This window comes from Aspergillus aculeatus (genome assembly GCF_001890905.1).
Source record: "Aspergillus aculeatus ATCC 16872 unplaced genomic scaffold ASPACscaffold_3, whole genome shotgun sequence".
Classification (NCBI taxonomy): domain Eukaryota; kingdom Fungi; phylum Ascomycota; class Eurotiomycetes; order Eurotiales; family Aspergillaceae; genus Aspergillus; species Aspergillus aculeatus.
The window spans coordinates 2,158,821-2,176,550 of NW_017962978.1; the positions used below are offsets into that span (position 1 = coordinate 2,158,821).

The 17,730-nt window shown below is 48.7% G+C and overlaps 3 protein-coding genes across 3 annotated transcripts; 1 reads left to right on the forward strand and 2 right to left on the reverse strand.

The window, feature by feature from the left end:
- Nucleotides 1-1,907: 1,907 nt before the first annotated feature.
- ASPACDRAFT_1853807 (uncharacterized protein) lies at nt 1,908-3,494 on the reverse strand. Its single transcript, XM_020197331.1, has 2 exons — nt 3,467-3,494; nt 1,908-3,389 (listed from the first exon to the last, which is right to left on the reverse strand). The coding sequence occupies exon 2, from the start codon at nt 3,004-3,006 to the stop codon at nt 2,377-2,379; it is 630 nt and encodes a 209-aa protein (XP_020059581.1). The 5' UTR covers nt 3,007-3,389; nt 3,467-3,494; the 3' UTR covers nt 1,908-2,376.
- Nucleotides 3,495-8,058: 4,564 nt separating this feature from the next.
- On the reverse strand, nt 8,059-10,925 carry ASPACDRAFT_1886237 (uncharacterized protein; the record flags this gene model as incomplete). The annotated part of the gene is made up of 3 exons (XM_020198415.1): nt 10,507-10,925; nt 10,221-10,421; nt 8,059-10,169 (listed from the first exon to the last, which is right to left on the reverse strand). The coding sequence occupies exons 1-3, from the start codon at nt 10,631-10,633 to the stop codon at nt 8,059-8,061; spliced, it is 2,439 nt and encodes an 812-aa protein (XP_020059582.1). The 5' UTR covers nt 10,634-10,925.
- Nucleotides 10,926-14,922: 3,997 nt separating this feature from the next.
- On the forward strand, nt 14,923-17,372 carry ASPACDRAFT_23726 (SAM and PH domain-containing protein; the record flags this gene model as incomplete). The annotated part of the gene is made up of 2 exons (XM_020199219.1): nt 14,923-15,057; nt 15,123-17,372. 2 exons carry the CDS (start codon nt 14,923-14,925, stop codon nt 17,370-17,372), a joined length of 2,385 nt encoding a protein of 794 aa, XP_020059583.1.
- Between the last annotated feature and the right edge of the window lie 358 nt (nt 17,373-17,730).

A 17,730-nucleotide genomic window follows, 5' to 3' on the forward strand; every position in this document is an offset into this window, starting at 1 on the left:
GATTATGATTGGTGAGGTGGTAATAAGAAGAGGGAGATATGCCGATAATGGCATGCGAGCAGTAGTTCGGGCGTGTTCTAAATATGGCTTCTTCAGGGTTTGCGGTGCGGTCCTCGGCGGCTAACAATTGTTTGCGTACCACAGTCCCGGTAGAATCAAGCACGATGCACAGTGGGTCGAGTCAGCGGCTAGAGAGGCCCAAGAATAGAATATCAAATTCGATTGCGGCACTCTGATTTGCCATTACATTAGCTGCGCAATTTAGCAGGGGAAGGGTCATGGCATCAGTCCAGTCGACCAGGCGTGACCATTGGCAGACCCTGAAAGTCATATCACGGCGGGGGTTATTCGATCAGGACCAAAAATAGCATCTGGCTGCCGCCCGCACCCTGATTTCCTTGTTGCTGCAGGTTACTAGCAATAGTGGGAGAAGGTGTCCAACCATATGGTGTGAGCATGCACGATCCCTGTCCCGCGTCACGTTTGTCACCCCCGCACGGCAGGGGCTATCCGCCCAATCAATCACTCGAGGCAAGCCTGTCCCGAGCTAGAGGTATCTGGGTAGTACCTTCACACTGCAATACACCTGGATTGAGTTAGTTAAGTTATCAATGACTTACATGTAGGTAGGTAGCACTTCCCGTTCCGTACGCCTATTGGTCAGAAGATTCACGATGCCCTCATGCCCAGATGTCCCATGCTTTTCTCGCTATAGGCGACCACTATTGTAGTGCCAAATGATAGGCGAATACAGCAGTATTCTCGTTTACCCGATTTCTATTTCTAGACTTGTTGCTTTTTCTAGTCGTATCTTCAGGGCCTTTGTGTGATTTTTGCGCGATGCCCGGTCTGCTCATATTACCTCTCGAAGCTCTAGCCAATCCCAAGCTGTCTGATATCAAAGGGCATCAAGCTTCTTCCGCCAGAAGGTCCGCCACGCTGCATGGACCAGGTGTCACTAGAACCACCAAGGACTGAGATCGTGGTGAAACGCGCAAAACATAGCTTGTTCTAGATGGATTGGGACCCACAACGCCAGCTTGAAGAATCCATCGCAGCAAGATCCATGTAACTTGCTGTTGGACCCTGACACCCTCGATATCTGCTTTCGCTGTGTGTATGACACCTTTTTCGGCGCCCTAAATATCCTGACGTCGGCGATACCTAAACATAGTATCCTAGAAACCGGGATTGTCAGCTAGAAACATAACATTCTGTATCTTGTAGCGCTTGAGTATACACACCGAGAAAGCGCTTGTTGACTTGGACAGTGTAGGCTCAATCGATAGTTGTATTGATTTATGTGAGAGCTTCCATTAAGTGCTTCCTTTGTTAAACGACTAGGTTGGTGTTGACTGTAAGCAATGCTGTGTCATGGCCGCTGCATATTCATCTCTGTAATACATAGTATTACAGATATATCAGATCCATCATGTATTATACGCGGTATCGTTACAACTGCGCGTAGGCATCCCGCAGGATTGTTTGTTAGAAATACACCCTTTCCATTCTGGACTATACGATTTGTTTGCGGGCGAAGGCTAGACATAGGAACATTTTTCCCACTGGCAGGATTCTGCAATGGTACCATACAAAACTTACATTTTGTAACCGTTGGATCTGGACTCTCAGAATGGGGGCCGTGTTAGCAGCAACGGTATCCGCAATAAGCCACAATTCGATCCTGTCTGACAGGTTTCACGCAACACAGGAGTAGCTCTCACGTACAACAGACGTCCGCCATGGCTGATGGTCGACACGTGGGAAAAGGAAGCTGGGCTGGTACGCCATGAAGATCCTTCGTGGCCTCAAGGCAGATTCAATCGACATCTGCCGGTCTCTGATTGGTACGCCGGTCTCAAGCTGGCGGCAGATTTACCAGGGCTAAGCGATTTCCAACGATCAAGTATGCAGTCTCATTGGCTCAAACATAATCAACAACATGCTTTAGCGATATGTTCAATTCCATTGGTTCTTTAAGACCCGAGTCAGACAACTAACGCCAAGGGCCCCAGCACGCCCTCCCCCCGGCCCACAATAAAGACCATTATTGATTCATCTCGAAGCAGCCGCAAAGAAACACGGCGTTTCCTGATGAGAACAAGATACCATGCAAATACCCCAACTCCAAACCTCATCACCTGTTTGTTTGCAATCCTAATCGCCAGGATCTGGATGCGCGTGTGTCTAGCGGTCGTCATAGAGCTTAGAACTTGATAATGCATGACAAAAAGAAAACCAAATCATTGCAACCCAGAATACAAGCATACAACCGAATAGAAAGGGCAAGAAAAGCAATCATTCAAGAACTCCAAAGCGTAAAAAGTGGCATCGATCTGTCGAAATATGATCGTGACTGTGGCAAAGCAGGCAGGTTTACTGCTCTTCAGAGTCGCTGGTTCTGCGGCGTTTGCCTTTGGGTGGCGCCTCGAGCGGAGGCGTGCGCTTCAAAGTGACCGTACGTGTGACAATATGTTGGATGGTAACAGTTTTCCCGCCGCCTGCATTTGTTGTGTCGATGCTCATTGTCCTCCGGTCTGCGGGGGAATATGGAGTTCGTACGGTGAACGGACTCTGAGGCGACTCGGCGGTAATGGGGGAGTATGGATAACTTGACAACGGGCGAAGACGTCGTAAGGTGCTGGAGCTTCTCACAGGTCGAGAGGAAGCAACTGGGGATGGCGGAATAGAAGTTGGGCTCGTCTTCGTCTCAATGTTTCCGGGAAAAGACGAGGTGCTGGCGGTTGAAGGCAACGAGACAGGAGAGGGCAGAGTCTTGCTCAAGACCCATCTTGTATAGCTCGCATTGAGGCCTTCTGGTCCTGCATATACAGGGCTTAATGCGCGAAGAAACTCTGTATATGCCCGGGGTGGTAGTACGGAAGGCCCATTGTCTGCGTCTTGTTGACTGGTGTCTGACCCATAAGGCTGGTCATCTTGAAGTTCAGAAGGGAAAGATACTCCTTTCGGTGTCTTGAGCGGATAGAGCGCAGGTCGAGGAGCCATTGCACTGTATTTGAAGCTATGAAGAATGCGATAGCTTGGCAGTGTAGAGAGTGAGGATCTGTATAGTGGATAAAGTAGAAGAGGTGTTTGTATAGATTCACAAGGACCGGAGGAATGAATGTCAAGGGGATTAAAATTGACGATGATCTTATGCGATTGAGACGATAGACCAAGCCAGTAACAGGGGACAAGGTGGTAATATAGTAGCGTCCTCTGTGCCCACGGTGGATGTTTCCAAAATGGGTTGTCGAGCAGTTGGTGGATTAGGAAGTATGAAAGTTCAGTTGGTTCCGTATGATAACGGTAAGGTACACGTAATTGTGTATCGTATGGATACAAGACGGGACGGTATCCGCTGGATGCAATTCCGCGCAAGGTCTGCTCTAAGCCGCGATCGAGTTAGCGCGACCAGGCTCCCCGATCGAAAATAGCAACAGCAGGACAACACCACTTGACCTACCTTCGTTCACTGCCTCGATCCTGATGAAGAAGAGGCAAAAAAAGAACAAGCGGCGTGTCCGTCTATAGATCTGAAGTTCTATACTTAGTAGAGCGCCAATGTGGGGTCAGGTGTCGACTGACACAATTTGAACAGGAAGCGATCTGTCTTGCCTACAGTGGCGGGGTTGAGCAGAATCACCTCAAGACCAAACTTGGTTGCAGGGAAGTGATAGACTACACCACCCGCTGTCATGATAACCCTTCTTTATATGCTTCAGGCTTCAACGCTCCTCGATTAATGAAATAGCGATATTCAAAATCGGGGCCTTCACCCCGTATTATCGCGCGGCATCTGAATCAGATCCCCTCGGGACAATGTCCGCGAATCCATCATGAATCCTCGAACCGTTTTCCAGAACGGCGCCTCAAATCTGCCAGCCTCAGCGGCATCGTCGCGGCTCCTGAGAGCACAACGCTCTCTGATAAGGGTGCGTGGTTCTTGCCGCCGCCCCTTGTCTTCAACAAGCCGCTCTTCGCTTCTTCCCTTATGCTTTGGGAAGAGTGACCCTGGTTCTGCAGAATCATAGCGGCCCACCTGGGGCAAACCCTGCGCTGTTTCGATAGTTGATGCGCTTCGCTATATGGTTATAGACGCCGTGAGGATGACATCCAGCGTTTGCGCCCAATAGTTCTAAGTGAGCACCCCGTCTATTCGACAATGGTTTCATCCGTGCAACATGCTTTCTTGGCCTTGATCAATCTTTCATCAGTTTGATCTTATTGGGCTCTCCGAGTACTAGCGTTAGCCGACGATTGACCTCACTTCGAATCGTCTCCGGCTCCCACGCACCTATCCCGAAGGCCTATATTTGGAAAAATAGCAAGCAATCACTTGCTCGAGACACCCTTTCTCCATCGCCAAGGTAACCTGCCATATATCAGCCATTTCACACCTGAGCGGCATGACTTTCCGCGCACTGTGTCAGATATTCAACAATACACAAAACAGCTGATACAAGCTTTTGATGTTGAAATAATCCTCTCTCTTCAATTCAATCACCACTGCAGTAGCTAAGCATGGTTTTGACGAGCGGATGATACTTCTCTTTGATTTGCATTTCATTGATCGCCATTTTTTGACGGACCTCCCTTATTTTGGGCATGGAAGTTGTTGACATCCATGAACTCTTTCTCCATAATTCTTGGAAAGACTGAGGGTATACTGGGGATACCTACCTGATTTACTAGCGTTGCTTCCTAGGTATTGATACCGTCACGACCTAAGGCGCATTATATCATGGCTTTGCATATCGGTGCTTTGGTCCTTTGACAACCACAAGTGCAGCAGACGGAGTATTTACCCCTGCATGATGCGGGGTGGAATGCGACGAGCTTAGCTAGAGTTTCGGATTCTAAGTTAAGTATCAGGAGCTCTCAATCACCCCAGATAAAGTCTCTCTGGTTGAGCTCTGTTCAATTGGCTCTCCAACCGCTACAATAGTTAGCGCGTCATTTTACAATGCTATCGTGTCAGTCGGAGGAGACATTTCTGACGAAGGTTACTGTTACGCTAAGAACCCGACCTTCGTCATGTGGTTACTTGGAAAGCACGTCTGTCTTGACTCCAAGATATCTTCACCTTGGTTGTTTATGGCTGCCCGCATCAAGACATCAAGGCACCAAGCCTATTATCTTCACCATCTCCTTCAATCAGCATTCATGTCATAAATGTGGCTCACAAAAACAGTGTCTTCTCTGGTTTCAAAACAGTGACAGCAATGGCATAACGCTGGAACCAGAGCTTCTTTGAAGCTCCTAGTGATGCATCGGAAAGAGATGAATGTCCGATGACTAGCTTATCATGCTTACTGTACAGTCAAAAGCCTCGACCCCACTGCTGCTGCAGGTCAGAAGAATTGCAAGCTATCGAGATTTGGTGCTGGCTTGGTGAATTTTAAACATGCTAAACATTTTTGACTGAAGGCTACTCTTACTTGGTAAGTCTCTAAGGTATTCACTAGAGGTCAGATCCATGATATCTGGTAGGGGCCGATAGGTGCTCCACTGCGTTCACGAGGCCACCCCAATCTTGAGAAGGTGTACCGCGCTTGCGCATTTTCGAATATCGATTGAGTCTCAGCAATGCACACCCCTCACGTCACTGTTTCCGCCTTCTGTTGGCTCGATCTTTCTACCAATCGACAGTGGGCTGTCAGTCTTTCCGAAAGTCGAGGCCTCTTGCACTGACGATGCCTTGGAGCCCTTTCGTCGATGGCATCCAATTCGACCGCTAGCAGCTCCATGTGGAAGTCAGAGGTCCTAGCTTGTCAATCAGCTTCCATTCGACCCCATCCCGTCTTTAAGTAGGGCCCTGTCCAGTTCCCCAGTCACACTTCATCAACACCTGTCTTAACCAAGGGAATCCAAAGAGCGATCTATGAGAGGTGTCGATGTTGAAAGACTTGCACGTTATGTCAACTCCAACGACATCTAATTAAAATAGACGAACTAATTCAAGGTAGTGACTGTATACTTGACGAGACTGGTTCTCTCTCATATTCTGCTTATACACGTCGAACGTCTATATTCTTTCTTTTGGCTAGGTGCTTCAAGACTCCTGAGACGATCAGTTTGACTTATAATCCTCTTGCAAGGGGGATCAGATGAAAGGTATAACGTAAGATTATCCAAGTCATTAAATTGTCTTTTTTTTCAAATGACTCAAGCCTATCGCCTTTCTTGTGGTTATGTCCAGCACAGTCAAATTCCTTCTCCGTAGAGACTCCCGCGATATATTCCAGAGAAATTGTACTCCTGTGCTGTTACGCAGCTCTCTATCTCTCGACAAACGACCGCATGGTCTCTACAAGAGAGAAACTTATCGTGCCTTGGTAAGTCCTTAGGGACATCCCTTGGTTGTCCTTTTAGCCTGTCCAGAAAAGTCAAAGTGGCTGCCGGCTGTAGGCCATACATCTCAGTGAGTCATTCTTCATTCGTTATTTCAAAGGTTCGAAGGGAGCGGGCGAGAGTTCTGGTTGAACCCACACTCCCCCATGTATCCGGATGTTGAAACCATTCATATATGACCAGAGACGTTTACCTGCATTCGTATTCCATCTGGTCCGCTCAGAACAGATTCCCACCGACAAAACACGTCTCACAGTGAGCGCCACATAACCCCGTTATATTTCCGCAGACTCCGCTGCGACTGGCTATGAATGCCAGCTCAAGTTGCCATTTCTCGTCCATCATTTACTTGCGGCCTTTGTCGCCGACTCGCCCCTGAGCATATTAACGGTCTCCCTGCATTCTCAGCTGATCTATCCTGAGTCCAATAGTCTTAAATGGCAGCCAGAGTCGGATTTTGATCACCCTGCTAAGGTCATCTACCAAGGGACTCGATCCGCAGCACATACAGTACTACTGGATTGCACTTAGAAAATATATTCTTGAGGGCAGCAGCGTATATTGACATCACCCACACTTCAAAGAGCACAAGAAGGGGAAGAGAAAACTCGAAACCCAAGATAACCGGGAATCCCTTGTTATCGTCGTGCTCATCGTTGTTCACTGGATAGATTGTCCAACTTTTGTTCTCTGAGGCCATCGTGACGATTTACCGATCGCACACACACTTCTGAATCACAAATAAAGCTAAACCTCGCCAAGGACTGAAATATCTGAATAAGGCGGAATTAGCTTGGCAACAAAAATTCCTTCCAACATACATAAAGAATAAGATTTACTTGTTATATTTATGACGGCTACTTGGTTTGAGATGGCTAAAACATCAGTGCACGACCCATAAAATTTGCCAAATAACAGGTAAGTCTTCGAGATATGTGCTAAGTGGCCAGATTTACGGCACGGCATCATCAAAGTATGAGAGATGAGAACATATATCCAAATTCAAGGAGCTAGGCTGAGCAACTATAAACATAGCCAAGACCGACAGTAAGCATCCAACATAAGTCATAAGCATGAAGACATCACCAACATCTGCGAGGAAGACAGGGAGAGAGCAGGCGCGTGATCTTGCATGTAGCGGGAGCGACCCGCACGGTCAAGTATATGATGCGTCGGCGTCTCGCTATATAAAAAACTCAGTTAACCGCCGGTCTCCTGTGCCACCCGGGAAATCACAATAAGCGATGGCACAAGAGATACCCTTGTTGCGCGCCAGATCGCAAAACGTCTCTCAGAATGATAAGAGGCAAAGGATGGAAAGGAGGAGAAGAAAAAGAAAAAGAGGAAAATCGAATGTGGCATCAAGCCACAGCTGTGTCAAGTATGGAAATAGCACGGGCGAGAAATCAACCAGAAGCAGGTCCTTAGAGGGAAAGCATAAAGCAAAGGCAAACAATGTGCTTGTGAAAAACGACAGAGACAAACAGAAACAGACCACCTGCTCCTCAACTCCTGCCACATATGCGCCGGAAAGCCAACTGTTCAGCTTTGCCGCAGCTGCAGCTGCATGCTGAGTGAAATGTCAGTTTCTCGAAGGAAGCGGGGAAAAGGGCATTGCGATGGACGTACAAGAAATTGACTTATTTTAGTTCTCGAACTTCGGTTCTTCTCTTCTTTTATTCATTTGAGCATGTGTTAGACACGCTATAATAGCAGGTAGTGCCAATTTCGGCGTTTCATCACGTCTCGCCAGTGGACGGCCTGCTTTTTTATGGGTCGACCGATTGTTTCGATCGCGGGTGGTGGAACTGAAGATCCATCTGGACCCTGCTTGAGATTCATCGAAGGCAGCAGGTAGTTCGCCTCCGTGTGGATCTGTGTCGTGGTGTCGTCCGAAAGTCTCCAGGTCTCTTTCAGTACGCGGTACATGCGGCCAAAGCTGCCATATTCTGCTCCTTCTCCTAGTAGTTCCGATCGCTTCGCCAGTATATCGCGGAACTTACTCCCTGGAGTCGAGTATACCCCAGCTATCAGTAGAGGCCAGACGATCGAGCGGTCGAACCCCCAAGGGCCATCGGGAATGAACTGAAGGAGATCGGCGACTGCTTGCACCAAGTTGGCTGTACTCTGTTGAGTGCGCTCATAGCCAGGCACAAGGGTGGAAAGATAAACTCGAGCTGCAGCGCGGAAAACAGCAGTCACGTTCTTGGTCAGCTTCTCTGGATTCACAACACCAGACGCTGAGATCGGGTTTTCCGGGCTACTGCCTTCCGCATACTCTAGCTGTCCACTCAGGGCAGAGACGTGATGGCATATAGAATACTCGTCAAGCCGTCGCTCACGCTTCAAGGAGTCGAGACACGCAATCTCTGAAATCAGGTACATAACGCGATCGTCACAGCCCATCAGCTCCCGCAAACCAGACGATACACCATTGAGATGTTTTGAGCGATACGTGTGCGCAAACTTGGGTGACTTGCCTATCATTGTGGCGCCGAGAACATCAATCCAGGTAGTAAGCGACATATTGAACGGTAGAGAGACCTGGGGTTCCGTCTCGATCAATCCAAGCTTATTGACGAGGTCTGCGGCCGCCGAAAAGTGTTCGTACCACGGGATCTCCGGCAGGTAATCGTCTGGTTCGCCAACAGCGCAGTGGAAGAGTATCGTTGCAAGTGTTCCGTCCAGCACCTTGTCATGATGATTGCTGGATTTCAAAGCCTGGTGCAGGGCTGAGACGGCAGCATACCGATGCCGCATGATATCATCAATGACTTTATCGTCAGCTTTCAAGCTAATACTGGCGTTCACTGTCTTGACGTGAATAGCCGATACGCTAAGACAGCAGTGATAGTAAGATTTGTTCGTCTCTAGGGCCCGAATAATCTCACGTGTGCGGGCACGACTCCGCGGATGAACGTCTAAAATGGGGAAAATTAGTGGCAGCACATTGTCGACAAAATGGTAGAGTAGGGGCCTTTCAGCTTCGTTGACACTTGTCGTTCGGAAGTAGGCAGACAGAGGTATCTCGGCATGCTGTGGATGTGTGGCTTTTGCGCGGGCAGGGGTCTGGGAGGCTGGGATGTTTCCTTGAAACAGCGCAACGCTCGGAAAGGTAGTGTCGGTAGATGCGCGGGAATCTCCAGTATTTCCTTGAAGTAGTGGGTCAATCGGGAAGGCGGAGTATGAGCTAGAAGCTTGATGGATTGACTGTTGAGGCTGCTGAGCGACCGGTGGCTGGGTATAGTATTGTGAAGCCTGAGACGCAAAATGTTCAGAGAAAGTCGGAGAAAGCAACTGAGATATATCTGGAACAACGGTTTGGTGCAGCTGTTGAGAGTACTGCTGATCGGTGCTCTGGGAGAGTGGTTCTGGTTGCTGTGACAAGGGCAATTGTTGGAGTATCTGCTGAGGCACTTCTGTCTGGGGATAATGCGGAGTAATATCCAGAGGAATCTGTTGATGTAACTGCTGCGGCACACTTTGCATTGTTTGCTGAAACGGAGGCAGCATTGGCGCAAACTGGGACATCTGGTGAAAGTTTTGCGTCGTGGGCAATTGTTGTGGGAGCGCAGAAAGCGGGGGATGCTGCATCGGCATTTGCTCAGGACCAAGGCTGGTTAAGGTAGACGTAGTTGGGCCTTGCCAGGATGAGATGCCATTGAAGTCGAAGCCAAAGGGAGAAGACATTGATGGCAGGGGTGGAGTCTGCATATACGCCGCATCCGATTCGTATGAGCTTTCGCGCGACGGGGGCAAGTTGACATTGACGCGCCTCTTGCTCGAAGGAAGAGTGCGATCGATAAATTCTATTGCTAAGTGTGGGAAGAAGACTCAATGAGACTCGGTGACACTTCAGAGCATACCTTGCAGGTTCTTTTCCTTTTCCATGACCTTGGCAACCCTGAGTCTCCTCTTAATCCGCTCCTTATGTATGTGTCGTTGTTCGAGATTTCTCCACCAGGTCGGTTCATTGTATTCGCAGGTAATATCGAGCTTGCTGCATGTCGAGCATCTTGGACGGTTCTCATCACACTTCTTGCGCCGCAGGCGACAAATATAACAACCTGCGCGATGTAAAAGTGTCAGTCCAGATCACTCGTGCGCGGTTTCAAGGGTAGGCGTTGAGAAGTGGGCGTCAGTGGGACTGACCGGAACGTGAGCGTCGGTAGGATCGAACGATTCTTTCCCCAGGACTCATAGGCGGAATGCTGGGATGAACAGTATTGTCCTTCACCAACATGGGTCCCGAACTGCAAGATGCCACTGTTCCTGACATGATGACCGCGGAAATCGTCTCCGAGATATCGTGTTCAAAGTTCGGTAGTTTTTGCCGAGTCCAAGCTAGATATCGGTCCAAAGCCAAGTGCGAATGATTGGTGCGATCTCAGTGCAAACCCAGGTACTTTGGCAATAGCCAGTCTGGACAAGATGTATGGTATGAGCTTGAGGCTGTGCAGGAATGAAGGAAACTGGAACCGAAAGAAGATTGTCGCTGACTGCGTGGCCTGAATACGACCAGCTGGTGTCGAACATGATGCCTTAATATTGTTGGAAGAGGGACCACCTTTAAGTCTAGTGTGCGATAAAGCGTCATGCTACGATGCTTCTATTTTTTGACGTGGGCGGTAGAGCTAAACTGGTAATGCAGTGAACGGAACCAACATGCAAACTGCGGGCGGGGAAGATCTGATGCGAGCGACAACTAGTGGGCGACTAAGAGCTAATTTTGGGAGCATTGGCCTGAAGGTGCCTGGACGGTTTGCATCAATTAGGAGGCAGAAAAGAGCTAGGGTCCCTGGTCAGGGTCCGCACCTAGTCTCTGCTATCGCGCTTCCCCCAGCACTGATGAAAGTGGACTGCATTCCCAGTCTCTCATCATTCCGCTCATCAAGACTTTCTTCCAACTCAGTTCGTTATCAATGAGATCTGGGTTCTTTTTTTCCCCAACTCTTCCGCAGTCGTGGAAGGTGAACTGTTGAGTGCGAAAGTCTCAAGGCACTGGAGATGCTATCTATTTTCTGCCACCAAGAATCAAATGACCCATGTCCGGACTCAAAAAAACCCTCTTTCCATTGGTTGCAAGACACTTGACAGCACGAGATTTCCTGCTTGGAGAGTCAGTGGGCGACTGCTGAAACGACGTTAGAGAGTATAGTGTGTGAAAGAACTGCAAGAGGTGCATGCCAAGCTTCACCCCCTCGGAAGTCATTGGTTGTGCTTGTCAGCCATCGGCGGTTCGGTGGGTTGGGATTGTGGGCGCTAAACAGTGTTCCAAGCATTCCCCACCAACCAAGAGCCGACGTTGGCTGTGGCCCGTGCAGAAAAAAGAAGTATTGATAAGATTTCCTTCGATTTGTTGTGGTCTGCCGGACATGGATAGTCTTGCATGATCCCTTAATTAGTAACCAAGATTAACCGCCCGCTTTGCTAGAGAATGCTGCTTAATTGCTTGTTTGAGCGCCAGGGAAGCATATATTTGACAGTTTAGTCTCAAGATAGCCGCCTAATACCTCTTTTTAATAATTCTTGATCTCTTGCTGCCATATTTTTAGCTCATATCACCAGCGGCATTCTAATAATAACCGTCTCTCAATTCGTCACTCTATTGTTCCCGCGTGGTGGACCCATCATGAATATTCAGGGCACTGGACGTATACCACACTAAATCGAGCGCGAACTGGCTGATCAGAGACTTTCGATCACCGGATTAGGCGCAGAGAGACATAATTAGTATCTCCCCTGCGTGGATCTAGAGACCAACATGCCTGATGCGGATATCTTGAGTCTGGTATAACGAATCATTCAACTTACCAGACTGCTGGTGCCTGTCATCCACAACTAGATTTTGCCACGCTTTCCGACAAGAGGGATACGCTGTGATTATTGCGCGTCTAGTTGGCGTCTCTTCGGATCAGATGGCGTTATCCCAAAACACTATGCGACACGCTACGTGCTCGTCTCGAGAGTCAACGGCCATGAGCTCGTGATATGACATGCAGCTAGGACCAACTTGAAGGGCCGCCTCATGCGCAGCGCCAATGTGGAAAAGATGTCCGGAGAGATGTTATCGTCTAAAGTCTTTCTAGAACATGAATTGACCTGAGAGTGGAGGATGTATGGATGTACAAGGCTTCATAGCTCAATCTGGGTTCCAGTTTACCCGCGTTGCGCGTTGCAGGATCCACTTGGCTGACATGATCTCGATCTAAGATATCAGGTACAGCAAAACAAGGCCTTATCAGATCTTCTATCTAAGAGATTCATTTAAAATTGGCATCTTAGTGCACGAAGTAATGTGTACTTAAATGCTTCTACTCAGGAGCTAGACGTTGTGGTTGATTGTACTATGGGTTCCACTGAAGCTCTATTCAGACTAAGCAGATGTTCATTTGGCTCTGATTGTCAATGCGACGCTCAGCAACTTTTCAGGATATTTATACTATAATGTGAGCGAACAATACTAATGTACAGCGTAGTCTTTATTCTCTCACTTCGTGCTAAGAACCGCACCAAGAAGCTTTTGCTTCTATGCGCTTCATTGATTCTCCCTGCTTTGGGTATGATTGAACACCTTGTATCAAACCACGCATCCAAATTTCTGCTCGCAACCACGCTGCTAGATATATGAAATTGTTGATTGTGCTGAGTACGTAAGGAAGGTGTAGGCTCTCATGGCCTTCGGGTCATGGTCGGCGATGGATAGGGTCAGTTCTGGTACTTATCTGTTATGCTTCGGCGTGTTAACTAATTGATGAATAAGTTGGAGTGACCATAACCTGCAAGTAAAATTTTCTGTGTAAATTCTAGGTCAGGACCTCTGTGAGGATAGATTGTATAACATGCTGAGGGTGGTGTAATCTGGGAAGGCTGGTGATATTTAAAAGAGAGAGAGATTGACGTCCAGCCGCTGTGTATATCACATGACTGGTGCATATGCAGATCGCGCAGCAGCCTACCCATAACTCCCAAATGGTATTGAATCAACTTCCCGGATGTTTTGCGAGCCTCCCGAGAACACGGTCTAGCTATCATTCTTACAGAATCCACGTTAGCAAGCAGACGCTGCTTGCTTTGCTACTAGATATCAAGGGCTATAGGCATCCCAACAAGTAGAGGTATTATTCAGCCGTAATCGATAAGATAGAAGATACCCCAAGAAGATCTAGATCTTTCCTTGCCTTGCTTTTGGCGGCGGAATGATGAAAGCGAAGGTAGGCGAGCCAGGCAGTTGCGGCGTTGGGTTTAGGATCAGACCAGCAAGTAAAACAGGCGGTGAGACAAGCCGGCCGAGTCAAAGTTTGTTAGAGATGCAATCATGCAAGTCACAGTAGCTGGCTGTCACAGTACATAGCCGTGAGGGGTAACCATGTCAAAGCTCCAGAAATCCTCGTGCTTTGACTTGGTTCCCCAGGTGAAGTCACTCCTGATGACACAGGTGGACAATGGTTAGATTGGTCCTGATCGGTCCTGATCAGTTCTGGCCGACACTGACCGACACTCAACTTACTCGTGAGTCCCAGAAGATGCTATTCCTGGAGACATTAACCGCCCATTATGGTGAGAAACACCCCTAAAACTCCCCTGTTGTAGCTATTCTTATCGTTGCACAATGACCTGAGGTGATTAAGGTGAAAGCCGGCTGCTTTAGTGCTGTTTAGTGTCTTTAGTGTTTGAGGGCTGTCTGCGACGGACCAACCCCGTTTCCCGTCACCCCGTCGTCCCGTCATCACAGTAGTAGCGCCCTTTACCGAGCCAGTGAGATATCATTTGACCCTCTTCTACTGTGTGCCATGACCACGGTCCTCTCAGAAGATGCTAAATTGGGACTGTCCAGGGATGCAGGATCGTGGCTCAAGGCCAATCAGCGAGTGAATGAGCCCTGAGCGACCGCCTTCCAAGCGCTGGCATATTTCCAGGTTACCGAACAACAGCGAATCAAACCCCCAGCTCCCGGAGTCAGAACAAGGCGACGATAATCCATTCGACGAGTACAAGTCCTCCCCGCCTCATGCAACTGCATGCTCAAATTGTCACATCCATAGATTCTCTCATAGCAACGGCCAGTCACCGCGATCGTACCTCAGGTCCTTGGTCGTGCTCAGTTCTTTTTTTATATCATGCCGAAGGGGATTTTGGCCACCTTGGTTCTACATATACGTGTCGATTCTCTGCTCCCTCTCGGATCTGCCTCTCCGTTTGATTACCCCCCCTCCAACATCTACAATCATTTCCCGGCGAAAGAGGTCATGTATTACTGTCCATAGGATACCTCAACCGAGCCAATTCAATCAACATCAACGCACACCTTCTCATCCTGACTTTAGTCACCCTGAGTGTTATACGCCTCGACCACCGAGTGCTTGGTGCAGGGTCATAAACGGAAGTTACAGTCGATACACAACGCTTTTGGCGGGTTCCAAAAGCATCTAGCTTGGGGTTTATCCTAACCCTCTTCCAGGTAGAAGCCTGGTATGATATCTTCTTTTCTTGTCCACCGTCTAAATGAAGGGCATTACTCATTCAAGCCAGGATTCGAGCAAACAAACAAATTGCGACAGGTTGAAGATGCACTACTTTCAATCACTAGTCGCCAATCCGTCGGTGTCGGATACCGACTCGACCGAGATCCTAGACACGGATTTCGATTCCGACTCGAACGAAGACTATTCTGATATCTCTCCGAATCTTAGCGTTGGATCTGTGAGTATAATCCTCTAGTGCTATAGTAGATACGGATGGCTTTGTTCTAATATTGATTTATATAGCTCGCGGGTGATAGTGTCACAACTGCATCAACGCCGACCGATTCAAGTCCGGAAGAACCAAAAACTCCAGATTCCACCGGTCTCACAGGATTTCATTTCGCTATCGATGAAAACCCAGTGAAGGGTCCTGTAGGTCCCCATCTGTTCCGCATTGGCTCGGATGGATCAGAACTTGGACATTCTTTCGAAGTTGACTTGACTATGGACGACTTTGGCTCCGCACCAGCCACGATATCACTTTATAACCCAACCTCTACCCTCGAGCCCGACCGAGAAGACACACCAGTACCCAAAAACCCGACCCAGAATGCCCTCACACTATCTCAAGCTCAACCCTCTCGCTCACGACCGAACGAACGGGAGGTTTCGCACTGGTCCCCTCAGGATGTCGTTCTATGGTTGCAGAGTCAGGGTTTCGAAGATTCGATCGTGGAGAAATTCTTTATCAATGATATCACGGGCGCCATTCTACTTGAACTTCAATCCGAAGATTTAAAAGAGCTTGACATACAGTCATTTGGCAAGCGGCATCGGGTTATGGGCTGCATCCGTCAACTTCGAACGAAAACAACTTCTGTCATTTGTGATGCTCCCCAAACCCAAGAAAATTCGGATCCGATCTGCAGAGAAGACACGACAACACCCAATTCTATGGCAGCTCAAGTTGGTGTCGAATGCTCAAGTCCTTCTCCTGTAGATGAGAAATCCAGATCCAAGTCTGCTCAGCAACGGAGACGTCATCGCAAGCGGCGCGATGGTGTGGATATCGTTCCTGAAGACTCAGTCTCGATCGTGGCCATTGAACAGCTACTGCCCAGGCTCCACACATGTTCAAAGGGGGAAAACTGTCGAAAATGGCAAAAGCAGCAGGTCAAGCTCACTCGAATGCTAAATGATCTTCCCATTGAAGGCCTAGGTGGTTCTGTTGTCATTGCAGGGGACCCCGGAAACGCGACTACAGCACAGAACATGGCCAAAACTCCCAAGTCGGAAATTACGCCTTCCATTGTTGCGTCTTCAGATGCTCTGGGTCAGAATCAGAACTCCAAATTCCAATTGTCGCAAGACAAGCTCAATGGGGTGCGGCCTCGCGACCCACAAGAGAATGTACGCAACTTTCTCAATTTCCAGCGCCTGAGTGAGCTTCAGCCGGTGACCAATCCGTCCACTCCCCCTATTGAGCAATTGTCGCCTGCCACAAGTTCCCCACAGTCTGTTAAAGCCAATGGCACTCTTTCCGAGAACCTTCGGCATCTTCCAAGGCTTAGGATTCCCAGTACACATGCGTCGACATCTACCCTTTCCCCCAATTACTCTGCCCAACGCACCATCACTCCCTCGATATTACGAAAGCACCAGGGCTTCTCTCAACAAAGCTCCGTTCGTTCATCAGGAATCCTTGAGGCGACTCTGTCACCGTCCGACTACTACAGAATTGACCCTCACTACGATCAAAGCACACCCTTCTCCGAGGTAGACATTCCGCTTACTGCCATCCCAGTAGGACCAGTGTCTCGGGGCGAATCGCAGTCTGTACCTCCAAACATGCGGTTCGGAGGACAAATGCATCAAGTTCCGGACTTGATTCCCCGGCCTGCCTCAACCAAGGCAGAGAACGTCTGGAGGAATGGCGTCATCTGGAACAGCCGAAATCAGCCAAAGCTAGGTCGACTTGAGGAACGGTCACCATTGCCGCCAATCGATACCCCGGAGGATATGGAGAAAACACCCCGCGCTGCCCATTGCAGGACTCCGTTCACACCCCATGGACCTAACAAGGTTGCCCATAGTGGGTGGATGAAGAAGCGCAAAAACACGCGATTCCTACGCCATGACTGGGAAGACCACCACTTTACCCTGCGTGGCACGCAGCTGGCCATGTATTCCGACGAGGAATCATCAAGTCGAGAATCAAAGGCCCTCGAGTACATCGATGTGGACGACTACGCTGTAGCGTGCTCGTCGTTTGCTTCCAGCTCGAAGTTGACTGCTGCATTCAAGAAGACTGTTCTGAAGCGCAAGAATGAGATTCAGGGGGAGACTGCATTCACCTTCTCGTTGATCCCTTCTCCGACCAATGGTAATTTCGACAAGAGAAATCTCTTCCTCAACGGCCCTAAAGCTCACTACTTCGCTGTCAAAACACGCGATGAACGCATCGATTGGATGAGGGAGTTGATGCTTGCGAAGGCGCTCCGAAAAGGCCGCGAAAATGGCACATCTATCCACCACAACGGGAACTTCATTTGAGCATATACCAAGAACTTGCTTGTTCCGTCACCACTCTCCTCATCTCGATATGGATATTTCGATACCCCTCATGAGCTTGCTATCCACTTTTTTGTATCTCAGCCACTGTTTTGTTTGTTCAATCGATCTTCTGTCTGTTCATTCTTGGGGGCTTTCATATGTTGCCCTTTCCAAACCTAACGACGTTATGACGACTACCCAATTTGTTTTTGTGTCAACTGACCTCTTGTGTTATATCTCTCGACATCACCTTTCCTTTTGTCTGTGGCAGGTACAACAAGTTAGACATGATGTACGCTTGATAAGCTAGGCTCACGCCTTTGCTTGTCGCAGTGGAGGTTTATTAATATTGCCGATA